This window comes from Panthera onca, chromosome D2 (assembly GCF_046562875.1).
Source record: "Panthera onca isolate mPanOnc1 chromosome D2, mPanOnc1 haplotype 2, whole genome shotgun sequence".
Lineage (NCBI taxonomy): Eukaryota > Metazoa > Chordata > Mammalia > Carnivora > Felidae > Panthera > Panthera onca.
Window position 1 is genome coordinate 67,655,070 of NC_138349.1, and position 13,213 is coordinate 67,668,282.

General features: G+C 32.9%; 1 protein-coding gene across 4 annotated transcripts in view; it reads right to left on the reverse strand.

Moving 5' to 3' along the window:
- Positions 1–2,337: 2,337 nt before the first annotated feature.
- UBE2D1 (ubiquitin conjugating enzyme E2 D1) overlaps positions 2,338–13,213 on the reverse strand; it is a 28,906-nt gene continuing 18,030 nt past the window's right edge. The window contains exons 2-9 of one of the 4 annotated variants that reach the window (XM_060642762.3): positions 12,565–12,658; positions 11,563–12,424; positions 10,275–10,338; positions 10,150–10,181; positions 8,010–8,087; positions 6,791–6,896; positions 3,966–4,059; positions 2,338–3,215 (exon numbers count right to left, since the gene is read on the reverse strand). In XM_060642762.3, the coding sequence (XP_060498745.1) occupies positions 3,170–3,215; positions 3,966–4,059; positions 6,791–6,896; positions 8,010–8,087; positions 10,150–10,158 (333 nt within the window). In that variant the 5' untranslated portion in view covers positions 10,159–10,181; positions 10,275–10,338; positions 11,563–12,424; positions 12,565–12,658 and the 3' untranslated portion in view covers positions 2,338–3,169. Of the gene's footprint in view, positions 3,216–3,965; positions 4,060–6,790; positions 6,897–8,009; positions 8,088–10,149; positions 10,182–10,274; positions 10,339–11,562; positions 12,659–13,213 lie in introns of all 4 variants that reach the window. The other 3 variants (XM_060642763.3, XM_060642760.3, XM_081790544.1) reach the window with 3 other exon arrangements.

The following is a 13,213-nucleotide window of genomic DNA, read 5'->3' on the forward strand; positions in this document are numbered from 1 at the left end:
AGGGGTGTTTGGTGGCTCAGTCGGTTAAGTGTCAGACTTCAGCTCAGGTCATGATCTCCTGGCTTGTGAGTTTGAGCCCGTGTTGGGTCTATTCTGAGGGCTCAGAGCCTGGAGCCTGCTTGGATTCTGTCTCCCTCTCTCTGCCCCTCCCCCACTCACATTCTGTCTCTCTCAAATTAAATAAACATAATAAAAAAAATTTTTTTTAAATGAGAACTTTCACAAATGACCTGCATTATCCTTTAGGGCTAATGAATTGCATTTAAGCCTCTGTTTTAAGCAAACATTTTTTGAAAATCCTACTTTGATAGAGTAGGATACTCTACTCTATCAAACCAACAATCTCTTTCATGACCAACAATCTCTTTTAATCTAAGAGGAAAATTAATATCCCAATCTTTCCATCTTAAAAATACAGAACTGTGAGAGCAGGATCCTGCATAACATCAATGACTGAATCATATACAAAGATAAACAGATCACTGTGATAAAGTAATAAAAGAAATGAAAAACTACGTGACATTTTTTTCAAGTTTTTTTAAAAGTTACTCTTTTGAATATTAACTTTCAGGGTTCCTCTTGTTTCTGTGTTTCTTTCTCACCTGATACCTTATGATTCTTTGCAATTTATAAGTAGTTGATCTACAAAGTAAATTTTTCACCTTCCTTAAATAGTTTAAGGATGGGGGGCAAGGGGATAACTTAAAGCAAAAATGAATAATCATATATGGTTTACATAGGTAGGTGTAAAGCCTGTACCACAGGAACCACATGCTTTTGAGTTAGTTGGGGGATGCAAGTCAGGTTACCCTTACAACTTGTATTACTGATTTACTATATGTGGCAGTTACAAGTGTCCAGAATCCAATTTGAATATGGTTTCCAACTGTCTTGGACCACCCAAGACTTCAAAAGGTTAAAATCCTAAATCTCCAAAGACTATTCATTTTCTTCACTCCAAAGCAGTCCCTAAATTAATGATTAATCCATGGAGGAAGTTCCCTGCTTTGAACTTGCAGTTGTACAAGGTAATTGATGCACTCTTTGTCAGCATTAAGCAAAAACAACATAACCAAAATGGTGACCTGGCTAATCATTATGCCACTGTTGAACTCTTAAGGTTTTTATTTAAGTATGGTAACTTGTGTTCACTCTTCCAGAATCTGGTCGTATAATTCAGATGTAAGCAAAGGCAAACAAGAGTTAGACAACTTTCAAAAACTTTAATAAAGAAAAAAAAAAGCCACTTCCAAAAATAAATGCCACACAAATCAAAGTTTTAAAAAAGTGGAAGATATTCAAGAAACAAAATCCTTTACTATCAAAATACACTAAATACTGAAATCTAATGATGTTGAGTGTTCAAATTCTGGGTGAATGTAGCTTATAATCATATAGGTAGTAAAGCAGTGTTTTTCATGATATGTCTGTTTCAAGACATTACTTAATAGTACTTTTTAAGCCTCTATTTTCTTAAACATCCACTTCACAATTCATTTAATTATTTTTACATTCATTTATAAAAACACATTTTCTAACAACAGGTTATTTTGTACTTTAATAATAATGATCCATGATAAAATACTTAAGTGATTTAAATGCTTCGCTAATGACTACATCAATCACAGATTCTTGTACACTTACACAGCTACTGCAATAATCCAAAGAGCTACAACTCTTCTTAAAAATGACACCCACTCAAGTTTGGTAAGCATGCTAAATAATTAGAAATGTATTTTTTTCAAGTTAAAACATTAAACTTTCTAGCTTTCTTTAAAATCTGCAAAGATAACCTGTTTATTTAAATCACTTTTTAACTGGAAATTTATAAAAACAGAGGAAAGCATCATTTTAGAATTTTCTTTATAACATCTTTAGTAAAAACTGGATGTCCTCTTTCAAACTGTGATGACACCAAATGATAAAAATCCTAGCTTTTAAAATGTTAAGAAATACAATGTCCATTTCATCTAGAGGGGCATTTTAATGAATTAAACTAATGTATTTTTCAGGTCTATGCTTTCTTCAATGTGGGTGACACTGCCTTATACTCATCACAGTACTTTAGTAAATAATCCATTTAAAATGTGATCCAAGACAAACCTCAGCATATTCTAAATTCTCTTCTATAACAAGGGACCAATGTATATCATCCTCTAGACTTTTAATACAGTAAACAGATACAAACCTAAAGAAATAGAATTTTTAGAATCAATGGCAATTAATGCTAAATACAACAGACCTCATTTCCACAATTTGGAATTAATTTTCATGCAAAATTTTATAGTTTTTATCCTTACTTATAGATAATTTATTTCTTTAAGTAATCAAGACAAATAGTAGAAAAAGCATTTTATTTATATGGAAAAAGCTACATTAATATCTGTAAAAGATGTCAATATAATATTGCCTATACAGAAAAAAAAATTCAAATGTGAATAGCAACAAATAAAAGTTACACATCTTCCTACTTAGCAGTGCAATTAATTCACATTGCAATAAAGTTAAGTCAAGTATAACAAAATCAAAACAAGTGTTTCTCCATAATCAGGATACTGAGAATTACAGTGTAAAGATCATTTCAGGTTTCAGAAATCTGCACTCAATCTACAGAATACCCTAAAACAAGGGAGACAGACAGTTAATTCATTTAATTACCAGTTGTTGGGTTTTTTCAATACTGTTCACAGGAAAAAGGTAACGAGTTTAGGTACATGTACATAGAATATATTTAGTCTATACAGTAAAAAAATACAAATTATAAAGTGAGCTAACAAAGAATGAAATCTGAATACAGATTTATAAAACTGATAACATCTTAGACAACACATACAGTATTTCTCATGTAAAAACATCTAGTTTCAGCAAAAAATAATTTGGTTGCTTTTCAGATGCACTACAGATCTTGTAAGCTGAAGATGCAGATGTCCAAGTATCTTAAAAACCATAATAAATGTCTTTCTCAATGCATACAAAATGACAAATGCTCTCATCACAGTCTTAAGGGTATTTTTGGAAGTCTGTCTTGCTTCAGAAATACATGTAAAATGGATAAAAATCAAAGATTTCATGGTACAATGAAACAGTAAACAGTGCTCAATTTACTGCTAATGTTGGAAAAAACCTAGATTTTACAGTACTCTGGTATATATGAAATTTTTTTTTGTTTTTACATTGCATATTTCTGAGTCCATTCTCTTGCATGTCTGTTGTATCTGTGGGCATACAAAAGGGATATAGTAAAAACATACAAATTGAACCTTTTAGAAGACCTGTTTACATAAAACTGTATATTCTACCATCTTACACTTAATTGCAATAATCGTTCATATGCCAATTATTGGGTCAATGTGACTTAGACCATACATTAAATAAAACAGAAAACAAGTGATTTTTTAACTGATGGATTTCTCTACAACCAATATAAAAAAATACCTAAGTTATTAACAAAAAAATGAAGAAACCAATTTCTAACAAATCTATAAAAGCCAACCCTGAATGGGCATTAATCTGTAAACTGTAAATGAATCAATGGTACCAGCAAAATGAGGCAGCTTGAAAATTAGGTCAGGGTGGAGGCAGTTAGGGATATCTTCTCTTCTGGGGAGAAGATAAGGAATATAGTATTCAATGCTTTCCAATTATCAAATACTTTTATTTTAAATTTATTACCTAGAACTATGGATAGTTCTTTCTATCAAAAAACATGACATATCATGCAAATATAAACATGTACTATTAAATAGTAAAGGATTAAACACTATGTAGGAAGGAACAATATTTTTTATAAAAATATTTTTAAAAGATTTAAAAAAGATTTTAAAAAAATTTTAAAAGAAACAATATCTTCCATTGGAAAGATAATAAGCACAATTAAATGGACTTAAATATATTAATAATACTTATGTTTTGGCAGACTACCTAGAAATACTTCTAAGCAGAAACTAATATAAGTAAACACTTACTTTTCTTTGTCTGATTTATAGATTTGTGCAATATCTGGTACTAAGGGGTCATCAGGATTAGGATCACAAAGTAGAGAACATATGGACAATAAAACTAGATTGAAAAGAGAACATCACATTAGATAATGATCTATTTTATACAATCACATGTATGAAAATGACTTTACTGAATATAGACAATGAACTTACAAAGAAAACATAATAAAATAAACATATTAAATTACATTTTAGATTATCTTTGGTTAGGAGCAAGTATTTTTAATATTTAAAATTATAAAATTACCATACAATGTATATAATAAAAAATTACTAAAACTTTTGAAGTTTTAAATTCTATTTGAATTTCTACTTATTTAAAAAATGTGCATCTCTAAAGTAACTATTAACAACATTTAAACTCAAGAGTTCTCTACAAAAATATTTTTAGGTAATACGTATACACCCCAAATATGGTACCTAATTCAAAACATTGTTAGAACGTATCCTAACTTTAGATATTTCTTAGAGATATTTTTGTATTTTAATGAGAAAATTATCTAATGCAGAAGATCTATGTTCTAATCAATTCAAATTAAAGCAATCAAATTACAGTTAACAGTCCAAAAACCATTTCGGACTCATGTTTATGCACTTTTTTACTTTGGTGCTATAGTTTGCCTACCAAGAAGAAACATTTGTCAGATTTTTTAATGAATCTTTTATTCCATACACATTTGTATCACTCATTTAAACATAATGTGAACAGTTATCAATACATAGCTTGTATAGTATATTAAAATATAAGTGAAAATTGAAAAAGTAGTTGTTTACTGCCATGTCAAAATACAAATTCAAATAGCTACATTTAAAAAAAAATCTAAGTATCTGAAAAAGTAAGGAACAAGGACTCTGGTTCCTCATTTTTCTGCTTCAATTGCATGCTACCACTTCTGAGGGGGTACAAGGAGTCTTTGGAACAATATTTCATCTTCACCCACCTCTATGTTCCTTTACCTTTTCCTACTCTTACAAATCCACAAGTGAATGTATAAAGCAGAGTTAATTCTTAAATGATACAGACAAGGGGTTGCTCAGGGCTAATGAGAAAACTAATATTTTATTCATCTTCCTTATCTGCCCAGTGAAATTTTATGCCTTGTATATTAAACCAATAGGGTAGATTATCTGGGCCCACATCCCTAGAAAGTTTCCATACTAAACTCATGATAAAAAGCAAAATAAACCATTTAAAATATTAAAAAGTGAAAAATGCACAAATGAACAAAAGTATAAGCTACCCTATAAAATAACCAAGAGGGAAGTTCTTCATTCCCCACTCTTGCTGTCAAGAGCCAGGTGCCCTTATTTCACGATCATGCACACAAATCAAATGTTTTAAGATAAGGAAAAAGGTAGTAATAGTTAACATTCATTTGAGTGCTTACTATGTGCCAGATGCATAGTGACCTTATATGGTAATACTATTATAATCCCCATTTTACAGATGAGGAAACTGAGGCTATTAGAAATTCTTCTTAAAGGATAGTTTCCAGAAGCCAACCATACTAATTAATATTTATAAAAAGCTGCAAGAGTTAGGAGATAAATGCTTAACATCTGGCAGTCTGCCATTTCTTTTATATGTGTAAGTACTTAAGCACTTATGCCAAATGAATTTCATTTTGTGATACCATTCCAGGAAAAGAGTATATTAATTTGAATAACCCTTCAACAGAAAATTTTTCCTACATCTACTGCATAACAGTTACACTATGTGAGATTTTTTAAAAAGGCACTAGAATCGACATGAACATTTTAAACAAATATTTTTGGTCAGAAAAGCTGCCAGTCATAATAACTAGCTGACCTGAAGGGCTACTACTTACCTAATATTTGAAATAATTATGGCTGTGGATGCTGCTTCCTATAATCCTTATCACTTTTATAAAAAATAAGTTAAACATTCAGATAGCATTTATTTAAAAGACATTTTAAATGACCATAGATTCCTCCCCTGAATCCTTCAAGAGAAATAAGTTTTCCTAAATTTTAAAAAAATTTTACAAAAAGGGAAAACTACGAAATTACTTCAGGGGCAGATGCTTCTAACTCAAAACAATATTTTGAACAGTCAGGTTCTCTTCTGCTAGAGAAACAAGACATGAATTAAGAGGGCTGGCACAGCAAATAGTATTGGCTAATAACAAAAAGGCTTCAGATAGTCTAGGGTACATATCTGATAATTTAGCAAAGAACAAAACTATATATCTGTGAAAGATGAGAATCCGCAGGGATTATGTTATCAGTCATTACAATAATGTTATTGATTATTCAAAGTTTAGGATAACATGCTAAATGTAGTGCATTATTCTAAAGAGTGAAGTGTGTCATTCATTTTAAATCAGTTATCAGCCTAATCAGGTATTTCCTAGATGAAGTAAAAGATATAAAGCTTTACTCATTACATCAACAATCCCACATAATAAATGAGGCAGCTGGTCCCAAAATCTTATTTTTACTCTATCTCTGTCTCTCTCTTTAAAGCCCAAACTAAAGGGGCAAAATGTCAACAGGCTTATCCAAATTTCTAGCTCTAACATTTAAGATTTCTCTCATTTTATCATTTATATTTGCCCATCAACCCCTCCCCATAAGTTAATTGCTAAAAGCAAAAGAGTAATAGAAGAACTAGGTAAGAAAAGCAAAATCAAAGCAGGAGAAAACACAGATTTTTTTTTTAACTTTAGTCCCTGAATACTTCCGCTAATACTTCCCTAAATATTTAGTCCCTAAATATTTTTTGTCTCACTGTTATCAGCTGTTATAAATCTGATAAATGAAATTACCTTTTGATACAGTCAGAGCTGGTGACCATTGTGACCTCAGGATATCAAGACAAATACTTCCATTACTGTTTATGTTTGGATGGTAAATTTTTGTTGTGAAAGCAATCTAAAAACAAAACAAAAATGTGACAATCCATGATAGCTGGTATGACTGGCTGAGTAGTACCTGAATAATTAACCATGGCTTCCATCATCCCTCAAAGTAATCCTTTTCTTAATTTGAAAATCACTGATACTTACAAGTGATGCCTGGATCTACAAATAGAGTGCTGACATTGTTCCAGAGGCAAGTTGAGGGGCCTCAGCCTATTACTTATCCTAAGGAATCTGCTAACAATTCTAATCTTCCACAAGAGTTATTGTTATATTGTTTCATAAATATAATGTTAATCAGGTGTTCTTAAAAATATAAAATAATTATTTCAAGTGACAGAATTTGTTAACAAATCTGTCCCTCCTTGATGTCACCATCATTTATTTTCTCTTCAGGTCTAGTCTAAATTTAATCTAATAAGAACATGTTTTTATTTTCCCTACCATACTTAATAAAGGGGCTGTGTCATATTTACTTTTGTAGTCCCCAATGTAACAGAACATTGGAGGTGCTCAATAAATTTTTGTTGAATACTTAAGAACTGAGAAATAAGGTCAACTTTGGAAAGATAATCCTCTGAACAGAAAAGTCTGATTTTTGGGGGCACCTGGGTGGCTCAGTCGGTTGAGTGTCCGACTTCGGCTCAGGTCATGACCTCACGGTCTGTGAGTTCGAGCCCCGCGTCGGGCTCTATGCTGACAGCTCAGAGCCTGGAGCCTGCTTCGGATTCTGTGTCTCCCTGTCTCTGCCCCTCCCCCGCTCATGCTCTGTCTCTCTCTCTCTCTGTCAAAAATAAATAAACATTAAAAATAAAAATTAAAAAAAAAAAAAAAAAAGAAAAGTCTGATTTTTGACCATTAAAAAATTTCCCAAACTACATATATATCTAATGAGGAGGGGGGAAAAAAAGGTAAAGAAGCTAATTTATAGTATATCAGATACCACCTTTTGTTTTACAGATATAGTCCAATATTTGAGTAAGAAAGCATATTTTAGATACAGTGATTTTACAGAATAGTTTGAACATGCTAATCTACCCAAAGTCTCTGATATCATGAACATATCTTGGGGTAGAAAGTAAAATCCCTGATAAAGGAGTCACACCAATCACAAAACTAAAAATACCTTTGGTGGCTTAAAAGGATAGTCTGTCGGAAAATGTACAGTGAGAAAGAAGACTCCACCTTGATAGGCGCTATCAGGCTGAAATTACAAATATTTGCATCAGTGTTTGGTTATTATATTTATTTAATAACCTAAGATGATTTCCCCCCAAATATATTTGAAAAAAAAAATGCCATCATTTTGTCATAAGTTCAAATCATTTACCTTGAAAACAGGTTTCCCTTTGCAGGTATGAAGGAAGACAACAATCATGATGGTTAAACATAAAAATCGCACACACACAGTGGTGTGACTTACTCAAACAGGTCTGTTTGTGAGTAAAGATTTTTAAAGATCAGTATACACGCAAGACTGCTTTGAGAAAAGAAGAATTTTCTGCAACAGTAATCAGTATGGGAAAAAAGGTTAGGGCTATGTTTACCTTTTTATTTATAAAACTTAAGTTCTGATAGTCCTATAAGAAAGGGGCAAGAATAGAGATAAACTAAAAAGACCAAGTTATAAAAAGGAAAGGCTAAGTAACACACAATGCAGACCTCCAATCTTCACTTAGTAACAGTTAAACCCTAAAATTCTATTTTGACTCCTTTATATTTAATTAAATTTATCATGTTAAACTACCACTTTGGTAATAACAGCAAGACTATCATTACTTCCTTAAGTTTCTGCATATACATTAGAAAACTGTACAGTGTAATTATTCTTACTAGTTTAATTCTAGTTCATCAAAAATTATAAGGAATGTGGAAAATGTAAGTAATTACAATCAACAGATATGGTCTGCTCAGATATTCAAATCATATTATAGAGTGGCATGTATGCATTACTAAAATAAAGGGGGGATGAGTAACATCATTTGTAACCATTTGCTACATGTGATTCACCTAAGAAATATCTGTGAAGGGCTATAATTCAAGTGGTTAGGGTGGGCCTTTTAATAATAGTATTTTGAAGGTTCTTAGTAAGCAGTGAAAAACAAATACCTAGATTCTTACTGTTGTTATTTAAATAAATATATTGCATTTTACCCTTTGGTAAGCTAACTTAATATAACAATTTAGTAATTTGAGACATTTTCCGAGGACTCCAGCTCTGAAAATTCAGTAATTGCTATTGTTTTTAAAAGTGAAACACAAGGCAATATGATTAAAACCTCTATGGCTTACTAGATACAGCTCTTTCAGGGGAGGGAAGAGAGAATGATGTTCATGGAAACATGCTACTAGTATACTCTCACCCAGAAGGTTGTCAATGCCCATTCTTATGCAATCAGTTTTTTGTGCACGAAAGAAAAGCCTGCTTCAAGTCATAACTGCCTCTTAGGTATAGAAAGAAATAATCTTAACAAAGGTGGTTAAGTGTTAAGAAAAGCCAATCATAAAATCACAGGTAATTCTGAGTTCAGTACAATACACCAAAACTAAAAACAACCAATCGTGAGGTGGCAAAGACAGATCCATTGCAGTATCTCATCCGTTCTCTCACACATGCGAACAGTGAAGAAAGTTATTGTAAACTGGTGCTTGTTACTTGCAGGTATTCCATTACTGAGTTAATGAGACTCATTTCTAACCTACAAAACTTGGTGATGTGAGAATAATGCTTAGTTCTGAACAACTGACTTTTGTGTTTAAAAACAGATGGGGCGCCTGGGTGGCTCAGTCGGTTAAGCGGCCGACTTCGGCTCAGGTCATGATCTCGCGGTCCGTGAGTTTGAGCCCCGTGTCGGCTCTGTGCTGACAGCTCAGAGCCTGGAGCCTGTTTCAGATTCTGTGTCTCCCTCTCTCTGACCCTCCCCCATTCATGCTTTGTCTCTCTTTGTCTCAAAAATAAACAAACGTTAAAAAAAAATTTTTTTTTAAACAGATAAAGCAAACACACAGCTGGTTGCACTATGCATGATCCATGACTATGTGTAATGATCAAGGATGTGGCAAAGGAAAAATCACAGTGATCCTAGCAAGTATTTGCCACCATTGCTTTAGAAAATTATCATAAATCCTTTAACTGTATTTTTCTTCCTGAGTGATTCAGAGTACAAAAAAACTCCACCTTAGCTACAAACATCTGATCAAAGGTGAAATGGCAAGAATGAAGTATGGCTGAGAGAATTAATTTCATATTTGTGAATCATACTTACAGGTCCCATAATAGTTGCTTGCCAGTGGAACACTGAAACAAACAAAGGAGTTTTGGAGTCATTAACAAGTGTTCAAACCTATATCATTAATGGTAGCAAAATCCTAGCAAGAAAGCAATGCTTACAGTCATCTCCCACAGGTCCAGCTGAACAATGAGCAGGTGGGTCACGTTGTAGATCACTTAATTCCTGTAGCAAAGCAAAAATATTTAAGGTTAATTGTTTTTCCAGTGACACAATCATAATAATTCATGAAGACACAAACTATTGTCTTTGTATAGAATAGACACAAATTACTTCAAAATAATTTTAGGCAGTTCTATTCAAAATATGAAACAGCCAATGTACTGTTACTGATTGGTAGAAGAGGATGGGAGGTATGAAATTCCTTCGTGAGATAGCTCCAAACCTTGAAAAAATTAAATTGATTACAATAGTTTTTCTCTAATATTCTTAAGGCAAAAATATTTATGAGTATCTACTGTACGCAAAGTAATTTATGTAAGTGCTAGATATATAAGAATGCTATAGAGGTGTCTTGGTAACTCAGTCTGTTAAGCATTCAACTCTTGATACCAGCTCAGGTCATGATCTCATGGTCATGAGATTGAGCCCCATCCCTGCTTGGGATTCGCTCTCTGCCCCTCCCTTGCTCATGCAAATGCTCTCTCATGTAAAAAAAAAAAAAAAAAGCACCTATACTATAAGAATATATGAAGAACGACTTCAGTAGGTTTACAATCTACTTTGGGAGTGATGGCTGACAGCCAAATGGATATTGAAAGAACAACCTGAAGATTAAATGGAAAGAAAGGAGAGAAGTCAGGCCATATTTGAAAGCCTGGCACATTGATTCATATGCTCTTTTCTGCTCTCAAGGAAGCAAATGAAGGATCATGGAAATGACAGTTGGCCAGTCCTGGGTTGACATTCTAGTTCTGCCATAACTAGCATCACAAGCCTTGGAGAAATCATTTAACTTCCTTACCTTCACCCCAAATTTGAAAGGTATAAATTCAATATAAAAGATTATACATTAGGACTGAAGTACCCACTTCAAGTTTGGAAGATCAGAATGTCTTTGAGGAAGTGGCATCTAAGTTGAAAAATAAGGATGAATGGGAATTTGTTTTGGGAGAAATGAGTGACACTGTGAGGTAGAGTGGCAAAAGATGAGGCTGAAAATGTAGGCCAGGCAGACAACTGAGAACAATACACATCATACCAAGGATTGGGGGTTTTAAGAAGCTGCATGACCTGATTTGAAAGATGGCTGACTGGTCTTTGTATAGAACAGATTAGAGATGCAAAAGAGGAGAAGCTATTAGTATAGGTGAGAAAAATGAGGGCTTGGGGTGGAGAAGTAGCAATGAGATAAAAGTGGATAGAAATGAGATGTTTTGAAGAGCTTACCTCTCACAGGGTTTCATGATGAAATTACATGTATAGAGTTAAGGAGAGAGGTCACAGATATTTATCATGAAGATTAGTGGCAGCTAACATGTACTCCATGTTTTATTGTCCTAACCACTTCCGGGGGTAGGTGTTATTATGGTACCCATTTTACAGGTGAAGAATAAAGGCAAACGTTTCACTGTGTCTCTTTATAACTAGTATAGGGTAGAAGTAGGATTCAAAACCTGGCAAACTTCTAGCTTTTTAGCTTCACAAATGTAGATTCCATTACTGAGATGGAATACTAAAAGACAAAGTTTGTTTGGAAAGTACACATATTGAAACAGGGATCCCTGTGGTATCAAAGGGAGATTCAGTTAATCATGCATGCAGATCTGGACTTTAAAAGAGAACTAGGTTAGAAACTGGAAAATCGTTGTCTCTACCTGGTACTTAAAACTGTTGGAATGATATAAACCTTTCCATGGGAACACATTTAAATACTGTGTTTCATCAAATCTAAGATGCCATCGAACATAAATTACATCCTTATTTTCTGTACCAACAATTAAGAAGAAATGCTACCAATTAAGATACCATCAATTATAAGATGAATCCAGATTTTAGACATGCTACAATGAAAAATATGTGCACCTTAGAATCACTGTATAATTACAGCAATGAGTTCAGTGTTCTAACAGAGACAAATATGGAAGAGGATGTGGTAGGAAAGGCCTTCCTAAGAAAGTGACATATGAGCTTAAAACTGAGCCAAATGCAAACTCTGGTCTCCTTCTTCCAAATCTTCTCCAGTATATCTTGGTACTTTCATTTTGTTTTTGTTGCTGTTATCTTCACAGCTGGTGCTATATTCTTCTTCCTGATAAGAATTTAACACAGTTAGCAGCTTCTTTGCTCCAGGTATAGTTGAACAATAAAGAGGAAGATTTCAGTCTTTGACTTAGCAAAAATGGTCAAAAAGCAAGGCTTGGAACTTCAAGTCCAGGTGCCATTACTCACTTGCCATATGATCTTGGGCAAAACATTTTTTTTTCCTCTCTAAACCTTAGTTTTCTTCAATGTAAAGTGGCATTTGTACCTTTATCCATAGTTTCTATAACAAACAAGAGAAATGATACATGTGAAATGTACAGCAATCCCTGACATGTAGTAAGCATTCAAGTAAATGTTACGTTAATATGGAATGGATAACTGTCCAATTCTCTAGTAGCAGAATGCAATTATTGAACAGTTTAAATGACTTGGGGGAGGGGTGTTCTCAAGTCAAGATCCATTTTAGATGACTGTGCTTTATTTAATAGTTTTCTAATCTGGGCTTTTAGGAGATTACTTCTGAAAATATTAATCACGTTGAGTTTTCTAAACATTAGTGTAAATGGATAAATAGGACTAGTTTGCCCTTATCTTAACTACAAAACTAGTTATTTAGAAAATGAGTTTCCATAGTTAAAAAACTGGAAGTTATAAATAACTTCCATACAGCTTTTACAGAACTATTGTATGTGTGAATATATCAAATATATATAAATACATAAATTTATTTTGTATACTAACAACTCCATATTAATTTTATTTTTAATAGCCTTGAATCATGTTCAAATTTTAAATGTTAAACTGTTCTTCAAATCTCCTTAACATATTATAGAAA